General features: G+C 36.9%; 1 protein-coding gene and 1 long non-coding RNA gene across 2 annotated transcripts; both read left to right on the top strand.

Moving 5' to 3' along the window:
• The first annotated feature begins 1,405 nt into the window (after positions 1-1,405).
• On the top strand, positions 1,406-11,895 carry LOC141363737 (uncharacterized). Its single transcript, XR_012369357.1, has 4 exons — positions 1,406-1,778; positions 7,454-7,480; positions 11,620-11,688; positions 11,827-11,895. It is a non-coding gene; the product is annotated as an uncharacterized lncRNA (long non-coding RNA).
• LOC141363658 (sushi, nidogen and EGF-like domain-containing protein 1) lies at positions 11,893-16,079 on the top strand. Its single transcript, XM_073866515.1, has 7 exons — positions 11,893-11,904; positions 11,971-12,103; positions 14,702-14,770; positions 15,087-15,208; positions 15,321-15,599; positions 15,691-15,786; positions 15,881-16,079. Exons 1-7 carry the CDS (start codon positions 11,893-11,895, stop codon positions 16,058-16,060), a joined length of 891 nt encoding a protein of 296 aa, XP_073722616.1. The 3' UTR covers positions 16,061-16,079.
• The last annotated feature ends 916 nt before the right edge of the window (positions 16,080-16,995 follow it).

The raw sequence follows: 16,995 nt of genomic DNA, 5'->3' as shown, positions 1-16,995 counted from the left end.
CCTGATTGACTGGACACTTGCTTATGTTTACCCACCAAAATCCACTCCAAATGAAGCAATTGGGGAGAGGTCTGGAATGTTTGTTGTACGCTGTTCACTACATGTATAATGCATATAACAAGAAAGATCTTCCTCTTCTTTCTTATTTTTTTTAGCAGTTTAGACTGCTGAGGCAGATCCCCCTAAAACAATCTGTGATTATTAATTATACACTCCAACTGGGTAACAGTAAATAATCTTGATCGTCATATAGTTGTTCTTATTCTACCTGTCTAACGGGTTTAGTTATGTACCAAGGTGATGCTTCTGACATTAAGTTCCACGAAGTGTCATTAGGAATGTTGCTGCACTGGTTCAAATGATGATTCTTTATAAATAAAATTGATTTATTGTTCTTGTCTTTGTGTAAAGTAAACACGATGAAGAGAAACCAAAACGAAAGAGTCAACATTGTGTGCATGCTGTTCCATGTTCGCAGGTGAATTGTGGTGTTGTGTGGGCGTCATGGGAATTTTGTAGACTCCGCCTTAGGGTAAAATGAAACTTTACTTCTATTTAATATATGTTTACAACCCTAAAGTTGTGTATTAGTCTGTACATTCACATGTCATGTTTTTTATAAAAAACATTGAATATTTCTCAAAAATGTTATACATTTATTACTTTAAATAAAAATATTATATTATCAGTGAAAGTGACGTATTTGCCAATGCATGGCAACCCATACTTTAAATATGACCTCTACATCACAAGAAACCAAATATATGTTCGTTTTATGGGTCATTGTGGCTTTTATGGTTCTCCTGATTTTGCCAAGTGGATGATGTCCTCAGGGCAACATTGTGTTGACCCTGGGACAACATTTCAATCAACCAATCAGATTTCAGAAAAAAGTTTACAGTTTGTTTTAAGTTTAAGCTTACAACTAGGATTAGCTGTTTCTAGACCATTGTTTTTCACTTATCATGTCCCTCTGATTTTAGGGTTTGGTTATGGTTAGAGTTGGGGTTTGGGGTGGGTTTAGGTTTTATTTAGAAAAATGTTGTCCTTGGGTCAACACAATATGTTACCCTGAGGACATCAACCACTTGGCAAAATCAGTTCGAGCGTGGTTTTATACTGCCAAACGTAGTTAAAATGGCCTGCATGATAAGCTTGAATGATAAAAACTGTGTTTGTATCCTCACAATTTATTTGAAATTGATAGCCTTCATTCCTTCTGCATTCAGATCTATTCATTCAATGACAAAGAGCATCTTTCTGAATGACAGGTGAATAAGGAAGCAAACGGTTAAAAATAGAAATTTCACATTAAGACAAAGAAAAACTGGTACTTCTACAGTTTTCGTTCTCGTTCCAGTTGTAAAGCTCCACCTATCATTTATTAATAAAGTCACAGATTTCAACAGCATCTCTACTCTACTTCAATCGATCAAGAGAGAATCTCAGTGATTTTGCTCTGTAGTAGCTTTTAATCTACGGTAAATTGAATTGTCATAATTTTTTATATTTTTGTCGCTCTAAATAATTTTGTAATATTTACATTGTGTGTGGGTGCAGGAGTTGCAGGTTTGACACAATGAGATTTTTAATCTCATTGTCTGTGTGTCTGATGTTGTTGATTTTTGGTGAGTGTTTAACGCATCTTTAAGTACACAACTGAAGAATCTTTCTTGTTTCTTTGGAAAGACACATTAAGTCATCAAGTTAAAGTTAAACATTAACTTTTTCTAATTATATTTTGTGTTGAACAGATGGAATAACCATTGGAGTGGAAGGTACTGTTATCAAAGTTTGCTAACTTTTGGCTAGGTTTGTGCCTTAAAGAAGGCAATATAATGATAATAAAAAATGTGTTAGTCTTCGTTTTAAAATGACACCTTGTCATATTTTACCAGTTTACAACAGACTATTGTTTCTAAAGACTATTAATCAGACAGCAGAATCCAAAAGGTACTTTGTCTAAAGTTTTGTATAAAGCTTACCAGTTCTTTAGAGAACTAAGGATTACTTAAATAACTTAAAAAGGGATGGTGTTTTTGTGTAAACAGTTGTAAGACAGCATTTATATTTAATAAGAACACAAAGAGGAAGTTTATTGAAAGTAATTTAGTTTAAAATGTGGGAAGCTTGTTGTCTCTCCAAAGTACATTAACTGGCTACAGCACTCTTCTGGTCTGGACACTGGGAATCATTGGTACAGTAGTTAGGCCTAAATAGATGTAATGTTTTCTTTTAAATAAATAAATGGGTCTGTTCTTAATTAAACTTTTAAAACTTTTCAACAATTCGGCCACGCTGTGAAAAGCCCCTGATAGTTTGAAGATTAAAAATGTTACTAGACCTTTTTATTTCAGTTTTGATGTGTCCCATTATTAAGAATTTAATAAATCATTTCTGGCTAGGAAGTTTCGGAAGTAAAACATCAGATGTATTCAACCCCATGGTATGCTGCGCATACCGAACGGGGTATGACAACAATTTATGAAACTTAATGTCATACGCCATCTGGTCTCTGCAGTGACGCATGAAGTCGAAAATACCTATCTTTTTCAATTATCAAATCTCTGCCCTGTAAATAATGTCATTGCCAAGGTGTGGTTACCCAAACTTGGAATCTGACTTCTCATTTAATCCATCCAGTAAGCAGTGAATACACCCACACTCAGTGGCATAACTTTCTTGTGGTGGAGACACATTGTCATAGGCCAGGGCTATTCAAATCTTACCCTGGAGGGCCGGAGCACTGCATAGTTTAGCTCCAAACCTAATCAAACTTAACCACCTGTGATTGTCTAGTGATCATGATTGATTAGCTTGCTCAGGTGTGTTTGATGAGGGTTGGAGCTAAACTATGCAGTGCTCCGGCCCTCCAGGGTAAGAAATAAATAGAGGGAATGCATTGACGTCACTTTTCCACGTGACCACGCCAGAATTCGCCCCCGTCGAGTGGCAAACCTTCAACAAAATGGCTGGTTTTCATAGCGGCTGCAGTGCACATGCTTGTAAAACTGAGAATTATCAGCTTAAATTAGATTTAGTTGGACTTGATAGCAGAGGTGGACAATACATAGTTACATTAGTTACATTTTCCAAGCATCTGTGCTTTATTAGAATGTGTTTGTATTGGGAAAAATTTTACTTCACTACATTCTAAAGCACATAATCATACTGTGTATTCTTTAATGTTGCATATTAAAATGTATTTAATACCTAATTACATTTAAATTCTGTACATTTACTTGAGTAAAAATATGTTAATGTACTTATTAAGTTTAAAACAAACATGTGTATTCATGAAATGTAATAGAATAAAAATTATGATAATATGCTTTGGAATGTATGTTTTCCAAAGAAAAACACAGATAAAATACAAACACTTAAAGATAAAATACAAACACTTAAAAAAAACTTTTAAGTAGAAAGTAAAACCTCTTGATAGTGAGCCTAGTAACTTATCAACCCACCTGTAGTCTGTGGACGTTGGCATGAACGATCTATTTATTTCTCCTTTCGGTGTTTTCTGGCAGTCTGTAAAACGATAGCTCCGATTTCTTGTTAATCTGTTAGTACAGTCTATCGCACAACAGCTGTTTCTCATTTAGACGCGTTTTCCTCGTGGGAAAAACATTACTTCACTACAGTCTAAAGCATACAATCATACTGTGTATTCTTTAATATTGCACATTAAAATGTGTTTTATACCTAATTATATTTAAATGTTTTACTTTTACTTGAGTAAAAGTACGTTCATGTACATAAATATTAAATGTAAAACAAAAACGTATTATTTATGAAATGTAATAGAAAAAAATTATGCTTTGGAACGTATGTTTTCCAAAGAAAAACACGGAAAAATACAAACACTTGAAAAATACTTTTAAGTAGAAAATAAACCCTCTGCTTGTTAGTGACCCTAGCAACTTATCAACCCACCTGTGGTCTGTGGACATTGGAATGAACGATCAATTTACTTTTTCTTTCGGTGTTTCTTGGCAGTCTGTAAAACGATAGCTCTGAATTCTTGTTATTCTGTTAGTACAGTCTATTGCACAACAGATTTTTCCCATTTTGACGCGTTTTCACCGTGTTTTCACCAATGTCACGCTGTACTTAAATGCTGCCGCTCTGTCTTTTGCCACTCATTGTGGCAAACCTGCAACTCCTGCACCCACACACAATGTAAATATTACGAAATAATTTAGATCGACAAAAATATAAAAAATGATGAGAATTCAATTTACCGGAGATGAAAAGCTATTCATATCCTCTATAACCCTGTTATAAGGCCGTTTCTCAATATGCGTTCTTATGCAAATTTCCATTTGCTCTACATCATCACCAACCGTCAAAGTCCGGTTCAAATACATAAGAATAGTGAACGCATGGAAGTACCCAGATGTGTTTTTGATATCAAGAAATCATTGAATGAAGACTTCTGGGTTCCTAATCCGCTATAAGTCCCATAAGACATTGTGACGAAACAATGGGAGGAGCAAGGAGTTGCTACTCATAACTATATTTTAACGTGTTCTTAATGACAATATGCGTCTTTAAAGAAATACTTCACTTTCATAAAAAATCCAGATACTTTACTCACCTCATTGTCATCCAAAATGTTTCTGTCTTTCTTTGTTCATGTGAGAAGAAAATACGTTTTCTGAGGAAAGCATTTCAGGATTTTTCTCCACATAGTGGACTTTAGTGGACCTCAACAGTTTACAGTTTCAATGCAGCTTCAAAGGCTCTAAACGATCACAACCGAGACATAAGGGTCTTATCTACCAAAACCATCGTCATTGTCAAAAAAAACCTTTTAAACCACAACTTCTCATCTTAAACTAGCCATGTGACGCACCAGTGGGACCTTGTGTATTACGTAATTAAGTGGAAAGGTTACGCGTTACGTATGTGCAAGGGTGTAACTTTGGTTTGAGAATTGGGGAGACACAAAATGGGGGAAAATGTTTTCGACTTATATCCCATTCACTGCATTTACATTTAGACACTATGGTGACACAAAATAGGAAATAATTAAGTTAATTATAATGATAAATTCTGCCAAGAAGAATATGCTACTAAACTATGTATAAGGTTCATTGGTAAGGTTTACTGTTTTCTACATAAAATCACCCTACATAATGTAAAGAACATATAAAATATAAACTTGATATCTTTAATATTTACTGAGTAGTCATGTCAGTGATTAAAATCATAGTGAAATTAATGCTTGAAATCAAACTGTGATGCTCACAATAAAATTTGAGACTTTAGTCTGGTTTTCACAGAGTCAGAGTCTCAGTGACATACTGTATACTAACACATCAATAAAATTGTAACATTTAAAAATGGCAAACAACAACAATACATCTTTTCTAGAAATGTACTTTCTCCATTATGCAGGGTCAAGAAATGCTTGTCCAAAGCTTGTATTATTATTATCATTATTCATAAAGTGAATAACCATTTTTGTGACGGACTTTTCATAGAGATCCCATTCAGAGCGATCTTTAAAACAGACACGGACATGCAGAAGCTTGCCAGAGGGCAATACTTCCGGGTTTAAAAAGTTGCGGAAGGGCGCCACCTAGTGGATAATAGCGGTATTGCGGAAAGACGGAAATACTCGTCATTGGTGGGGAAGCGTTTTCTCTTGATTGACGAAATATCTCGTCAATGGCGGGGAAAGAGTTAATGTTCTTATTTTTATGAAAAGCTCCAACTCATCTAGACAGCGCGGGTCACTTGCTGCGTCTCAATTCATCCAGCTGTGGGTCAAACAGAAATTGCGTGTTACGTTAATCGCGCGTTAATAAAATTAGTGCCGTTAAAATGAATTTGCGTTAACGCATTAATAACGCGTTTATTTTGACAGCCCTATTTATTATACATCATAATCAACTCCTCGGATGCATAAAAATACTTCCTTGGCATATTGTGTTACAAATGTTTGGGTGTGTAACTAATAGAATTTTTAGTTTATGTTAACTATCTTATACGGCTATGTTAATTAAAACAGCTTATAATGGCTGACTTTGCCTCAGAATCATAACAAAAAACAGGTAATGTATCTGTTTTGTATTCCTCACATTATGTAAACTGCATTTATAGTAAAGAAATATAAAGATGTCCTAGCAAATAGCAGTAAATACACACACTTTATCCTCTGAAGTTTACTTCTCACTCCGTGAGACCGCGCTAAAAACGAAAGATGGGGCGCAGCGAGGGAGAGAGGGCCCAAATAAGGGGGTTGCGCTTGAGGCACATTCAATGGCTGGGAACTTCCAAAGTTTATGGGCCATTAGAATCATCCTAAGCATCCCCCCTTACGGCGCCCCATCAACACAGGCAGACTCTTCCTTGTTCTGCTCGGTCCTGTTCTTACTTGACAATGTGCGGTTAAAAAAATCTAAACAAACGACTTTAAAAGTGGGGGGACACCATATGTGAAGCGCACACTTGCGGGCCATTTTAAACAATAAACTGACACAAAGACATTTATAAATATCATTCCACATACAACTGAAAGGTCCTATTTCTCCACACTTGTAAACATTGGAGCAGTAGTTTTGCATACGTCATGCTGGCGCATCACAAGACTAGTGCCAGATGAGAAGTTGTTGTTAAAAAGTTGTTGTTTTTTGTGAAAAATGATGATGGTTTGGCTAGATAAGACCCTTATGTCTCAGTTGGGATTGTTAAGAGTCCTTTGAAGCTGGATTGAAACTGTGTACTGTTGAAGTCCACTAAAGTCCACTATATGGAGAAAAAAAAACTTAATTTCTTCTCGACTGAACAAAGACATCTTGGATGACATGTGGGTGAGTAAAGTTCCCAGATTGGTCTACTGTTTTAGGTGAAAACATCATCACCTGTTTCTTGTTTAGATAATTATTAGTCATGTATATTTACCCCTGCCTTCAGTGTTCAGTTCATTGGTAAATGGTAAATGGACTGCATTTATATAGCGCTTTCACAGACCAATGGCCGTCCAAAGCGATTTACAAGTTTTTGCCTCACATTCACCCATTCATGCACTCATTTATACACCGACGGTGGTGTCAGCTATGCAAGGCGCCATCCAGCCCGTTGGTGTGTATTTGCAGCTGGTCTTCATTTTTCCAGTATCGTCAGTGTTATGTGTGTATTTTCCAGTCATCCCGTTTATTGTTTTGTTATTATTTATATTTATTCGTATTCTTATAACTCCTTGTTTCCTCGTCTCACTCTCTAGTAACATACAAATGATAGAGATGCACTGTACATGGGGACGGGGACTATTTAGTTTACTCATATATTAATAGTTGTGAATGTTTGTAACTATACTGTTAGCTGTTCTGCTTTCAAATACATATGTAAAGAATCTTTCTCTCAAAAGAAACAAAATTATTAGATGTGAACTGACTATCATTTCCAAACATTAAATCTTTGTGGTTATTGTTTTGTTCAACAGCTGGAACAATCACTGATCCAACAAAAGGTACTGAAATCAATTTTCCAATTTATCTTTACTCTTTTGAGCATATAACATGTCTTCTACATCACTACTAACACGGGACTGGTCTACATCTGTGCTAACAAGACTTTGTATGAGGTTGTAAATGATTATAAATAAGTGTGTTAGTTTTCATTTAAAAACATATTTTACCAGTCTACAACAACTTATTACTTTATTATTTATGACAGAAGATTATTAATCATTGTTATTTATAGCATAATGCAAAACTAATTGATCTGGAGTTCTGTTTAAAGCTTACTAGTTTATTTCAATAACAAACGTGCAAAAAGCAATATTTTTTAATTATACTTTATTATCGGAAAATGGATAAAGTAATGCAAAAGGGGTGGATTATTATTTTTCAATGATGTAGTCGTGTAGTCTGTGTAGCATACAGATCAATCCGCTCTTGCTGTACTTTGATGTCAAACATTTGTAGCGTTGCATAAAGTCAAACACACTTATCAGCTTTACCCCGTGGAGTTCTTAATTTGCATTCAGACGATTATACCTTGTTGTGAGGAGAGGTTTTAGGTGAAATTGTATTATTTAGTTGAATAAAAACATAATTTTGCTTCCTGATCTGCTTTTTCAATTCCTTTGTCAATAAATGAGTCTCCTTTTGTGTGTGCTGCACACTTAATTACATTTACTTTAGTTGATTGAGGTACTGTCTCAAATAGTTGTGTGATCTCTGTAAGATGTTTAATTGGGTGGCCATTACTTTGCTTAAACCCGTTTTTACACCATATTCCTCCCAAATAATGCACCACGCCATGCCCGTAAGCGGAGTCAGTATATACATTGATTTCCAGACCCTTCCCAATTTCACATGCTTCAATTAAGGCCATTACATCTGCACGCTGAGCAGACATGTGCCCATGCCACACCCTCTCACGCCTCAATACTTTAAATCTGTCATCCACTGGATCTCCCATGATCACACTATATCCCATGCAACTTTAACCTATCTCATTTTTATAGCATCAACCATCTACAAACAAATGCTTGTAACCAGGATCCCCTTCTTAACCCAAGTCTGCTCTCAGTTTCATGTCTTTAATGCCTTCTGTTATACAAAGGCATGGTGGGCTTTATCTACGATATACCAACATCTGTCTGATTTTTTTCCACATCCTCACGTTTAAATTCCCTAAATTACTTTACCCTACTGGCATATTCTGGTATTAACTCTGGTATGAACTACAATACCCTGCGGCTCCCATTAATGCCATCATTTGCTTTACTGTGTTTTGCTATGGATAGTCAAGCATGGTTCTGTAGTGTTTGTCACAATTTTTTTATTTTTTTAATTCCGCAGCTTGTCTTGGAAGATCAGCTACATTTTCACACTTGTTAGGAGGGTGTGTTGCCACCGTTTTGCCCTGAGAGTGGCTCGCTGACTCATTTGACCCTGCCCATCCCACGACATAGGTTCCCATGGGGGCCTTACTAATGTCTTTGTGTCTTTTCTTTTCTTCCAGACTAACTTGAGCCAGCTTTTGTTCAGTCCCTTTAGCTTGTTGCTCTACGTCTTTTTCGTGTTTCTGGTGTTTGGAGGCATGATGTTTCAGTGTCTCCACCCACTGGCTGTGCGGCATGGCATCCAGCCCTGTTTTGCACAGACACTGACAGTGCGTCCAGCAGTTCCTTTCTGAACAGTCTTTCAAAGTCTCTTGGGTCAGTGAGGTCTTTTCTCAGCCCCTGCCTTTTCCAAGTTTGCAAGTTTTTAACAATTCACAGTGCACAGTCCTCCTGACCCAGTGCAGCGGGGGTCAGTTTGGTGCCGTCAACTTGATAGGAAACTCAGTTCTCAGGGCACCCCAGAGTTTGCCTCTGTAACAGTCAAGAGCCTGGGCATCAAAATCAGATGAAACCACACTCTGTCCAATACCTGTTGACCACAACACATCCTCAATTTCCCTCAAGCTAGTGATTTTTGCCAGTAAGGCCTTAATGTCACCCACGCCAATCTCGTACCTTGTGTTCCTTTCTCCAATGCACCTATCCAGGGACCAGCACCGTCTCTTAAACTTGGCAACAAATTTATTATAGTCTCTAAATCCCTATGAGCCCATGGGACATACACAGCTGTTTTTCCTTTAGTACGCAATGGAAATACACTCACACATGGCTCATTTATTCCACCTCTAGGGGTGCTTTTTAATGATCGGGATCTGCCCTCTATTAGGTCAAAGTCTAAAGCTAATGTGTCCCTATATTCCAAATCTCTGTTTCTCTCCTCTACCAACATCTTAGCTCTGTAAGTTCTTAATCCATCAGGTCCCGACATTTTTGTCATATCTACACCACCTTTAGGAGCTAGGTACTCTTGTGTCATTTTCATATCTAGCCTGTCATCATTGTCTTGCTTTCTCTGTTCCATACCCTGGACTGCCCTGGCCTTTTGTAGTTTAAGCAGGTTTTCTTTTGCTCTCTCTCTATCCTGCATTTCTTGCTCCAAAATCATCCTTTCTTCCTCTTGTAATCTTATTTCCAGCCCTGTGATAGCCCTGCTAAACCCAAAGACTTCACGTCTTTAGTTAGTTCTGTTATTTCCTTGGCTTTCCTGGGCTTTCCTTGTTCAATTAGTTGGTCCAGATGTTCTTACTGAGTCCTGGTATACTGACTAGCTCCTCCTATTGCTTGATTTTGTTCACTGACTGAACCTTCCTTGTCTCCATGAATCTCATCATACAGTTCCACATTTCCCTCAACTTCTATTTCCCCTTTAAGCTGCATAGTTAATTTCATAACTGGATACAGTGTGCTAGCAGTTGGTAAAGCAACAGGGGTGGTTGGGACTGGATAAGCTGTAAAGGGAGGGAGGTTTTCTGAGAGAGTTGTAAAGGGAGAGCTCATTGTGTGTATAGTAGAGGGAGGGCATTGATTGTGGGAGGCAGAGGTTGTGGGCGGTGTATAGGGCGGTGGCTTGACTGTTTTAGTGACCACAGGTAATTAGTTTTCAGTGTCTAATGGCTGTTCAAGCAATCGTGTCTTTTCTGTTCTTTCTCTGTGCTTTGCCAGCTCTTGTGCTCTGACCTCTTCTCTATCAGCCATCACTCTTTCAGCTTCCTTACTTTAACAACCTCTAGCTTTTTACCACAGGTCCATTCCATCTAACAAGGCTTTCCTCTTTTCCTTCTTTCCATCTTTCTTGGTTTTCAAATGCTGATTAGCTATATAATTAGTCAATCAAATTTTCATACTCTTTATTTTTTCTTTATTCCACATTCCCTGTTCTGGCCAGCGAAAGGGAGGCTGCTCTCCTTTCTTATATTTGTTACTTCTGGTATATTTAGATCATTACACAACTTAGCGAATGCTTTACCATCAAAGCCTTTGTCTAGCAAGTTACACCAGTCTACAGGGGCAACAGTGATAGCACACTCTAATTCTTTGGTTGCTGCTTCCATGTTACGTTGAATAGTTGTTTTCTTTATTTAGTGATTCACTGTGTCTAATTCTCGGACATCGGATGGCAAATCTTTACACAGCTTAGGGGCTAAGTAGGAAAAGGATCTACCCCCTTTAGACACTTTTTATATTCTAGGGATAATTAAGAGACCAGAATTTAACGACCGTGTATGTGATGGATTGTATTTTGATAGTAATTCTCTAAGATACGAAGGTGCTAGGCCATTTAAGGATTTATAGGTGATTAGTAGTATTTAAAAATGTATGCGATATTTGACTGGTACCCAGTGTAAAGATGCCAGAAGTGGGCTTATGTGTTCATACTTCTTAGCGTTTTGAACTAGCTGAAGCTTGTTTACCTGATTTGCGTGGCATCCCTCAAGTAATGAGTTCCAATAGTCTATTCTAGAGGTCATAAAAGCGTGGATGAGCTTCTCTGCATCGGATGCATACAGCATATGACGTATTGTTTAGATATTTCTCGGATGTAAGAAAGCTGTGTGGCAGCTTTCTCGGGCTTTATTGATAATACTATTGTACTGACGACAACTTCAATAGGAGACTCCACTGACAATGGTATTAGCTGTATCCTCTTTTACAGTCTGGATGACTGTATTACTGAATTGACAAATGGTGTTTACATCAGTGACAAAACCTTTCAAGATCTTTTCTTTCTTTATTTAATGTTTGTTTATTTCTTTCAGATTTTTTGGGCTTTATTGATACTACTGTTGTACCAACAACAACTTTAACAGGAGACTCCACTGACGATGGTATGTGCTGTATCCTCTGAGGGTTACAATCTGGAGGACTGTATTACTGAATTGACAAATGTTGCTTACATCAGTGCAAAAACCTTTCAAGTTCTTTTTTTATAAGTTCTTTATTTATTGTTTCTTCATTTCTTTTAGATTTTTCAGGCTTTATTGATACTACTGTTGTACCGACGACAACTTCAATAGGAGACTCCACTGACAATGGTATGTGCTGTATCCTCTGTTGGGTTACAGTCCGGAAGACTGTATAACTGAATTGACAAATGTTGTTTACATCAGTGCCAAAACTTTTTAAGTTCTTTTTTTATAATTTCTTTATTTAATGTTTATTCATTTCTTTTAGATTTTTTGGGGTTTATTGATACTACTGTTGTACCGACAACAACTTCAATAGGAGACTCCACTGACAATGGTATGTGCTGTATCTTCTGTTGGGTTACAGTCTGGATGAGCGTAGGGCTGTCCTCGACTAAGGATTTACATATTCGAATCAGAATTGTCGAATCTTTTCGTAGTCGACTGATAGTCGAATTATCTATGTGTGTGTGCATGGGTTGGGAGGGGGTCAGACCAGGTACAAATTGATAACTTTTATTTTCTTTCACAATTAGCACACATAAACAACTTTCTGATAAAGTGACCAAAACTTTCTTTCAAGTGATGAACGAAGACAAAACTGACGATGCATTTATATATTTTTAAGGTAAAATGTAAGGCAACATTTGTTTAATTATTCCTCATAACATTTTAAAGCCACAACTACAGAACATCAGACAAAAAAACATTTTGATAACTAAACCTTAAAATATAACAAAGGTGATCCTGCCTTGGAAACCTCGGCTAATTCAGTGTTTTTATTTAATTTGGAGATTAAGCGCGTCAAAGCAGTCATGACCAAAAAAAACGACAAATGAGAAATGACAAATAATTGGTTTACTTGCAAATTATAAAAACAAAGCTTTATATACAATTCATAAAAACACTGAAATTAATGATTTTATAGACACTACGCGTTATTATTTAGCACAGAAATACATGCTTGCTTTCACTTTGATCATCTCCATTCACTTTAGATACAGAAACAACTGATGATATTATTTATTTTTAGGAATCTTTTTATTTCAGGAATCTTTTCTATCATTTGAAACACAGACCATAATATTAAATCACAAGAAAGACAGTTGTGTCAGGCATAAATGTAGGTTCAGTGCAGATATTTTCCGTTTCATCACCGAAATTTAAAGAAACGGCTTACCTGTTTTGTAGTTTAACTTTTGACAAGATAACCACTATGTTTTAAATACATTTTAAAAACGTATACCCGTCGAAAACATCAGTTTTCTTAACGTTTAGTTTGATGAACTTCTAAATATGAGACGAAGAGCACCTTGCACGTTCGGCTAAACTGCATGCGCAAGCATGGCCAGCACGCAATAGTGCGACATCTATACAACGAAAAGCAATTCAAAATGTACACGTGAGGCTCTGGGACAGATGAACCCAAACGCAAACGATGTCGGGGGAAAACAGAAAACACTTTATTTAACAAACAAAAAACCCCACGAGGGGGTACACAACATAAAACATAACTCTGACAGATAACACTAAAACTTGACTTGGTAACTAGACTAGACTAGAAACGTACACACAACACGAGAACAGAACACAATGAACCTGCACAGAACTAAAGATACACTGACATTAAATAGAAGAAAAACCAAACAAGATAACGAGCGGGAACAGGTGATGGGAGAAAACCAATGATTATTAATAAGCAGGAGAACGAGGGGGCGGGGTCACAAGACAAGACACCGGAGGCACATGCCACACAAAAAACAAGGCATGAACCTCCACCCAAGGCCTGGGACTGCCAGAACTCTGCCACCATGACAAAATACAAATATAACAAGACTTCAAGGCAGAGTCCTGACAGTACAGACTTAGGCTCTGTTTACACGTACATGGTTATTTTTAAAAACTGAGAGATTTACCTTCGTTTGTGCCCCTCGTTTACACGCAAACGGAGAACTCGCCTCTGAAACCGATTGTTTCTAAAAACTCCGGCCAGAGTGGAGATCTTGAAAATCTTCGGGTTGCACGGTTGCATGTAAAGTGAGACAAACGGATGTTTAAGCAGGCAACGTCACAGACTATGCGCCAGAGCTCTCAACTACGTCAAAAGTGCGACCCATGTTTTCATGTGACTGCTACTCTGAACGCTTCCAAGATCACATTTATGTTCGTGCAAACTCGTTTCGTGTGTTTGTATTTGCAAATACAGCTGCTCCATTATGTCGAGGAGCAGAGACGAGTGCTCGGAGATCAGCAATTTTACGCGTGTAAATTAGATGAGAATTTACATTAATAATAAATACATTTTTTTAATAAAATAAGGTCAGAAGTAACAAAGTGCAGAACAAATGTGCAAAATGCCTCAAGTGCACGAAAACAAAACACAAGCCAAATAGATAAATCAGATAACCCAGAGTGATTTATTAATAAAATAAAATAAAGAAATTATTAAAAGAACGAAAGTATAGCCAGAATTGCAGCTTTTTCTTTTAAATGTAGAAACAAAGAGGCAATGGTTCCTTAACATAGAAACCTCTTATGGACGTGTAGCCCCGGTCACAGGAGTTGCTGGATTTATTAACGCATTTTAAAAATATTTATTGAAAGCTGCTACTTTACATATTATTTACAGAATTATAATAATATGCTGTATATTAATATATTGGGAGAAAGCTGTTATATGTGAAATCAGAGTTGTGCACAGTGCACCCATATACGGCCAAAATTAAAGGATCCTCATTTCATAACACATCTGCGACGATTCGACTGTGAGATTGCTAGTCGAATCAGGCTTCTCCTATTGATGCATCGAATCTTCGACTATTCGGGGTCACCCCTAGATGAGTGTATTACTGAATTGACAAATGTGGTTTACATCAGTGACAAAACCTTTCAAGTTCTTTTCTTTCTTTATTTATTGTTTTTTCATTTCTTTAAGATTTTTTGGGCTTCATCGATACTACTATTGTACCAACGACAACTTCAATAGGAGACTCCACTGACAATGGTATGTGCTGTATCCTCTATTGGGTTACTGTCTGTATGACTGCATTAATGAATTGACAAATGGTGTTTACATCAGTGCCAAAACCTTTCAAGTTGCATGAGGAGTGATTGTATTAAATTGAAAAAAAAAATGTGTGTGAAAGCTGTGGTGAACTAGTTCCTTTTCAGATCCCAATTAATGATTTGTGTTTGATTTTAGAAATAGAATTTAATTTTATTGTTGTTATAGTATATGCTGGCCTTATTCTATTATATCCATTGTTTCTTTCAATGACCAAAGACATACAGATTACATATTATATTTTACTTTATTTCAGTCTCATTTTATCCATTTGGAGTTGGAGACACACAAAATGAACGCTCTGATGATGGAAGTTCTGCAGTCATCTACCTCCTGCAACCGTTTATATTTTTTGGACACACATACAAGCATATTTATGTAAGTAAACATTTGATATGAAATTCATTCTTTATTAATCTGTTCAGATCTGAAAGATTGGGAGATGTCTTTTTAAAGATTCTGTCCATCATAATAAATCCATGTTTCTCAGGTCAACAACAATGGACACTTGACCTTTAATGGGCCATGGAACAGCTGGTCTCCATACAGCTTCCCAGGTCATGGTGGCAAAGATATCATCGCTCCATTCTGGACTGATCTTGATAATGGTTTGAATGGTGTGATCTCATATCAGCAGTACACCTCTGGCGATGTCCTGACGCAAGCTACACAAGACATAAACCAATACTTCCCTGATCTGAGCTTCTCTGCTTCATGGGTCTTTGTTGCAACTTGGGACAGAGTGGCATATTATTCATTTTCAGGAACTGTAAGAAACTCGGCTTACTTCTGTCCAGTAAAACAATAGCAAAACGATGACTAAACTTTTAAATATTGAAAAACTGCTTATATACTTACAGGAAACATCTTTTCAAGTGGTTTTGATTTCAAATGGTCATCTCTCATTTGTTTTAATGAACTACGGTAGAATTGCTCCATCACAGCGATATGTACAGGTATGAACATTATGAAAATTTATTAAAATCTAATCTAATTGTATTATCTGTATCTAATTGACTAAGTAGACATTGATCTTTTTCTTAACATTAGGCCGGTTATGACACCATGGACTCCAGCTATTATTTCTCAGTTACTGGATCACTTCAGACTGACTTTACAGGCTTAACATACAGCACCAATGTCAATGTTACAGGCAGATGGGCCTTCAGAACAGATTATGGACCACAGGGCTGTCAGTTCAATGGTAATTTTTTCCCAGTGCATATTTAATATTAACAGTTAATTAGCAATTTTTTTGACATGGTGAAGCTATCAGGGGCCTGTTTCAGTAAGCAAGTCCAACCAACTCAGAGTAAGTCAACACAGAGTTCAAGTTTTAAAGGATTAGTCAATTTTGTTATAAAAAAATCCAGATAATTGACTCACCGCCATGTCATCCAAAATGTTGATGTCTTTCTTCTGTTCAGTCGAGAAGAAATTATGTATTTTTTAGGAAAACATTCCAGGAATTTTCTCATTTTATGGACTTTAATGAACCCCAACACGTAACAGTTTCAATGCAGTTTAAAATTGCAGTTTCGACAGAGTTTCAAAGGACTCTAAACGATCCCAAACGAGGCATAAGGGTCTTATCTAGCAAAACGATTGTCATTTTTGACCATAAAAATAAAAATATGCACTTCTAGCCCCTTACGGAACGGCTGAAATTCCACAAGGGGGCGTATTTGTTCCTCAGACGTTGCACAATAAACGTGACATCCGAATATTTTCATTATAAATCGCGAATGTCCGTTAGTGAACTAATTGTATACACTATTTATATCGTAATTTGGTCAGAAACATCAAGATTGTGAGATGAACAAATCGTTTTTGGATTAAAAGGCATGGATATTCCATTTCCTTGGACTTTTGGGGATTTATGAACAATTTCCCAAAGCGGATAAAGGGAAGATTTTGAAGGTAAGTAAATATCCTAAATTGGCGCCGCACGGTTCAGGTAACTAAATCTTATTATGCTTTGTGTGTGTGCGCTTAATGGAATCCCGAAAGTCTAAGCTTTTCAACGATGTGCCGCATTTAACGCTTCAAAGTTACAATGACATTATGCAGCCTCACGTGCAAGGGAGGGGTGTGCCGTGTACAGTGTTCCTTATCAGGTTGAACCACAACTTTTCGTCTATCTCCGGTCCTGTGACCCGCTAGCG

Source organism: Misgurnus anguillicaudatus, chromosome 4, assembly GCF_027580225.2.
Source record: "Misgurnus anguillicaudatus chromosome 4, ASM2758022v2, whole genome shotgun sequence".
NCBI lineage: Eukaryota > Metazoa > Chordata > Actinopteri > Cypriniformes > Cobitidae > Misgurnus > Misgurnus anguillicaudatus.
The sequence above is the reverse complement of the archived record's forward strand: the minus strand, read 5'-3'. Positions and strand labels throughout refer to the sequence as shown.

Excerpts from the sequence above, each read along its gene's own strand:
- LOC141363658 (XM_073866515.1), top strand. Across the intron at positions 14,771-15,086 it reads AGGAGACTCCACTGACAATG|TCTCATTTTATCCATTTGGA; the intron begins GTATGTGCTGTA and ends ACTTTATTTCAG. Across the intron at positions 15,787-15,880 it reads CATCACAGCGATATGTACAG|GCCGGTTATGACACCATGGA; the intron begins GTATGAACATTA and ends TCTTAACATTAG.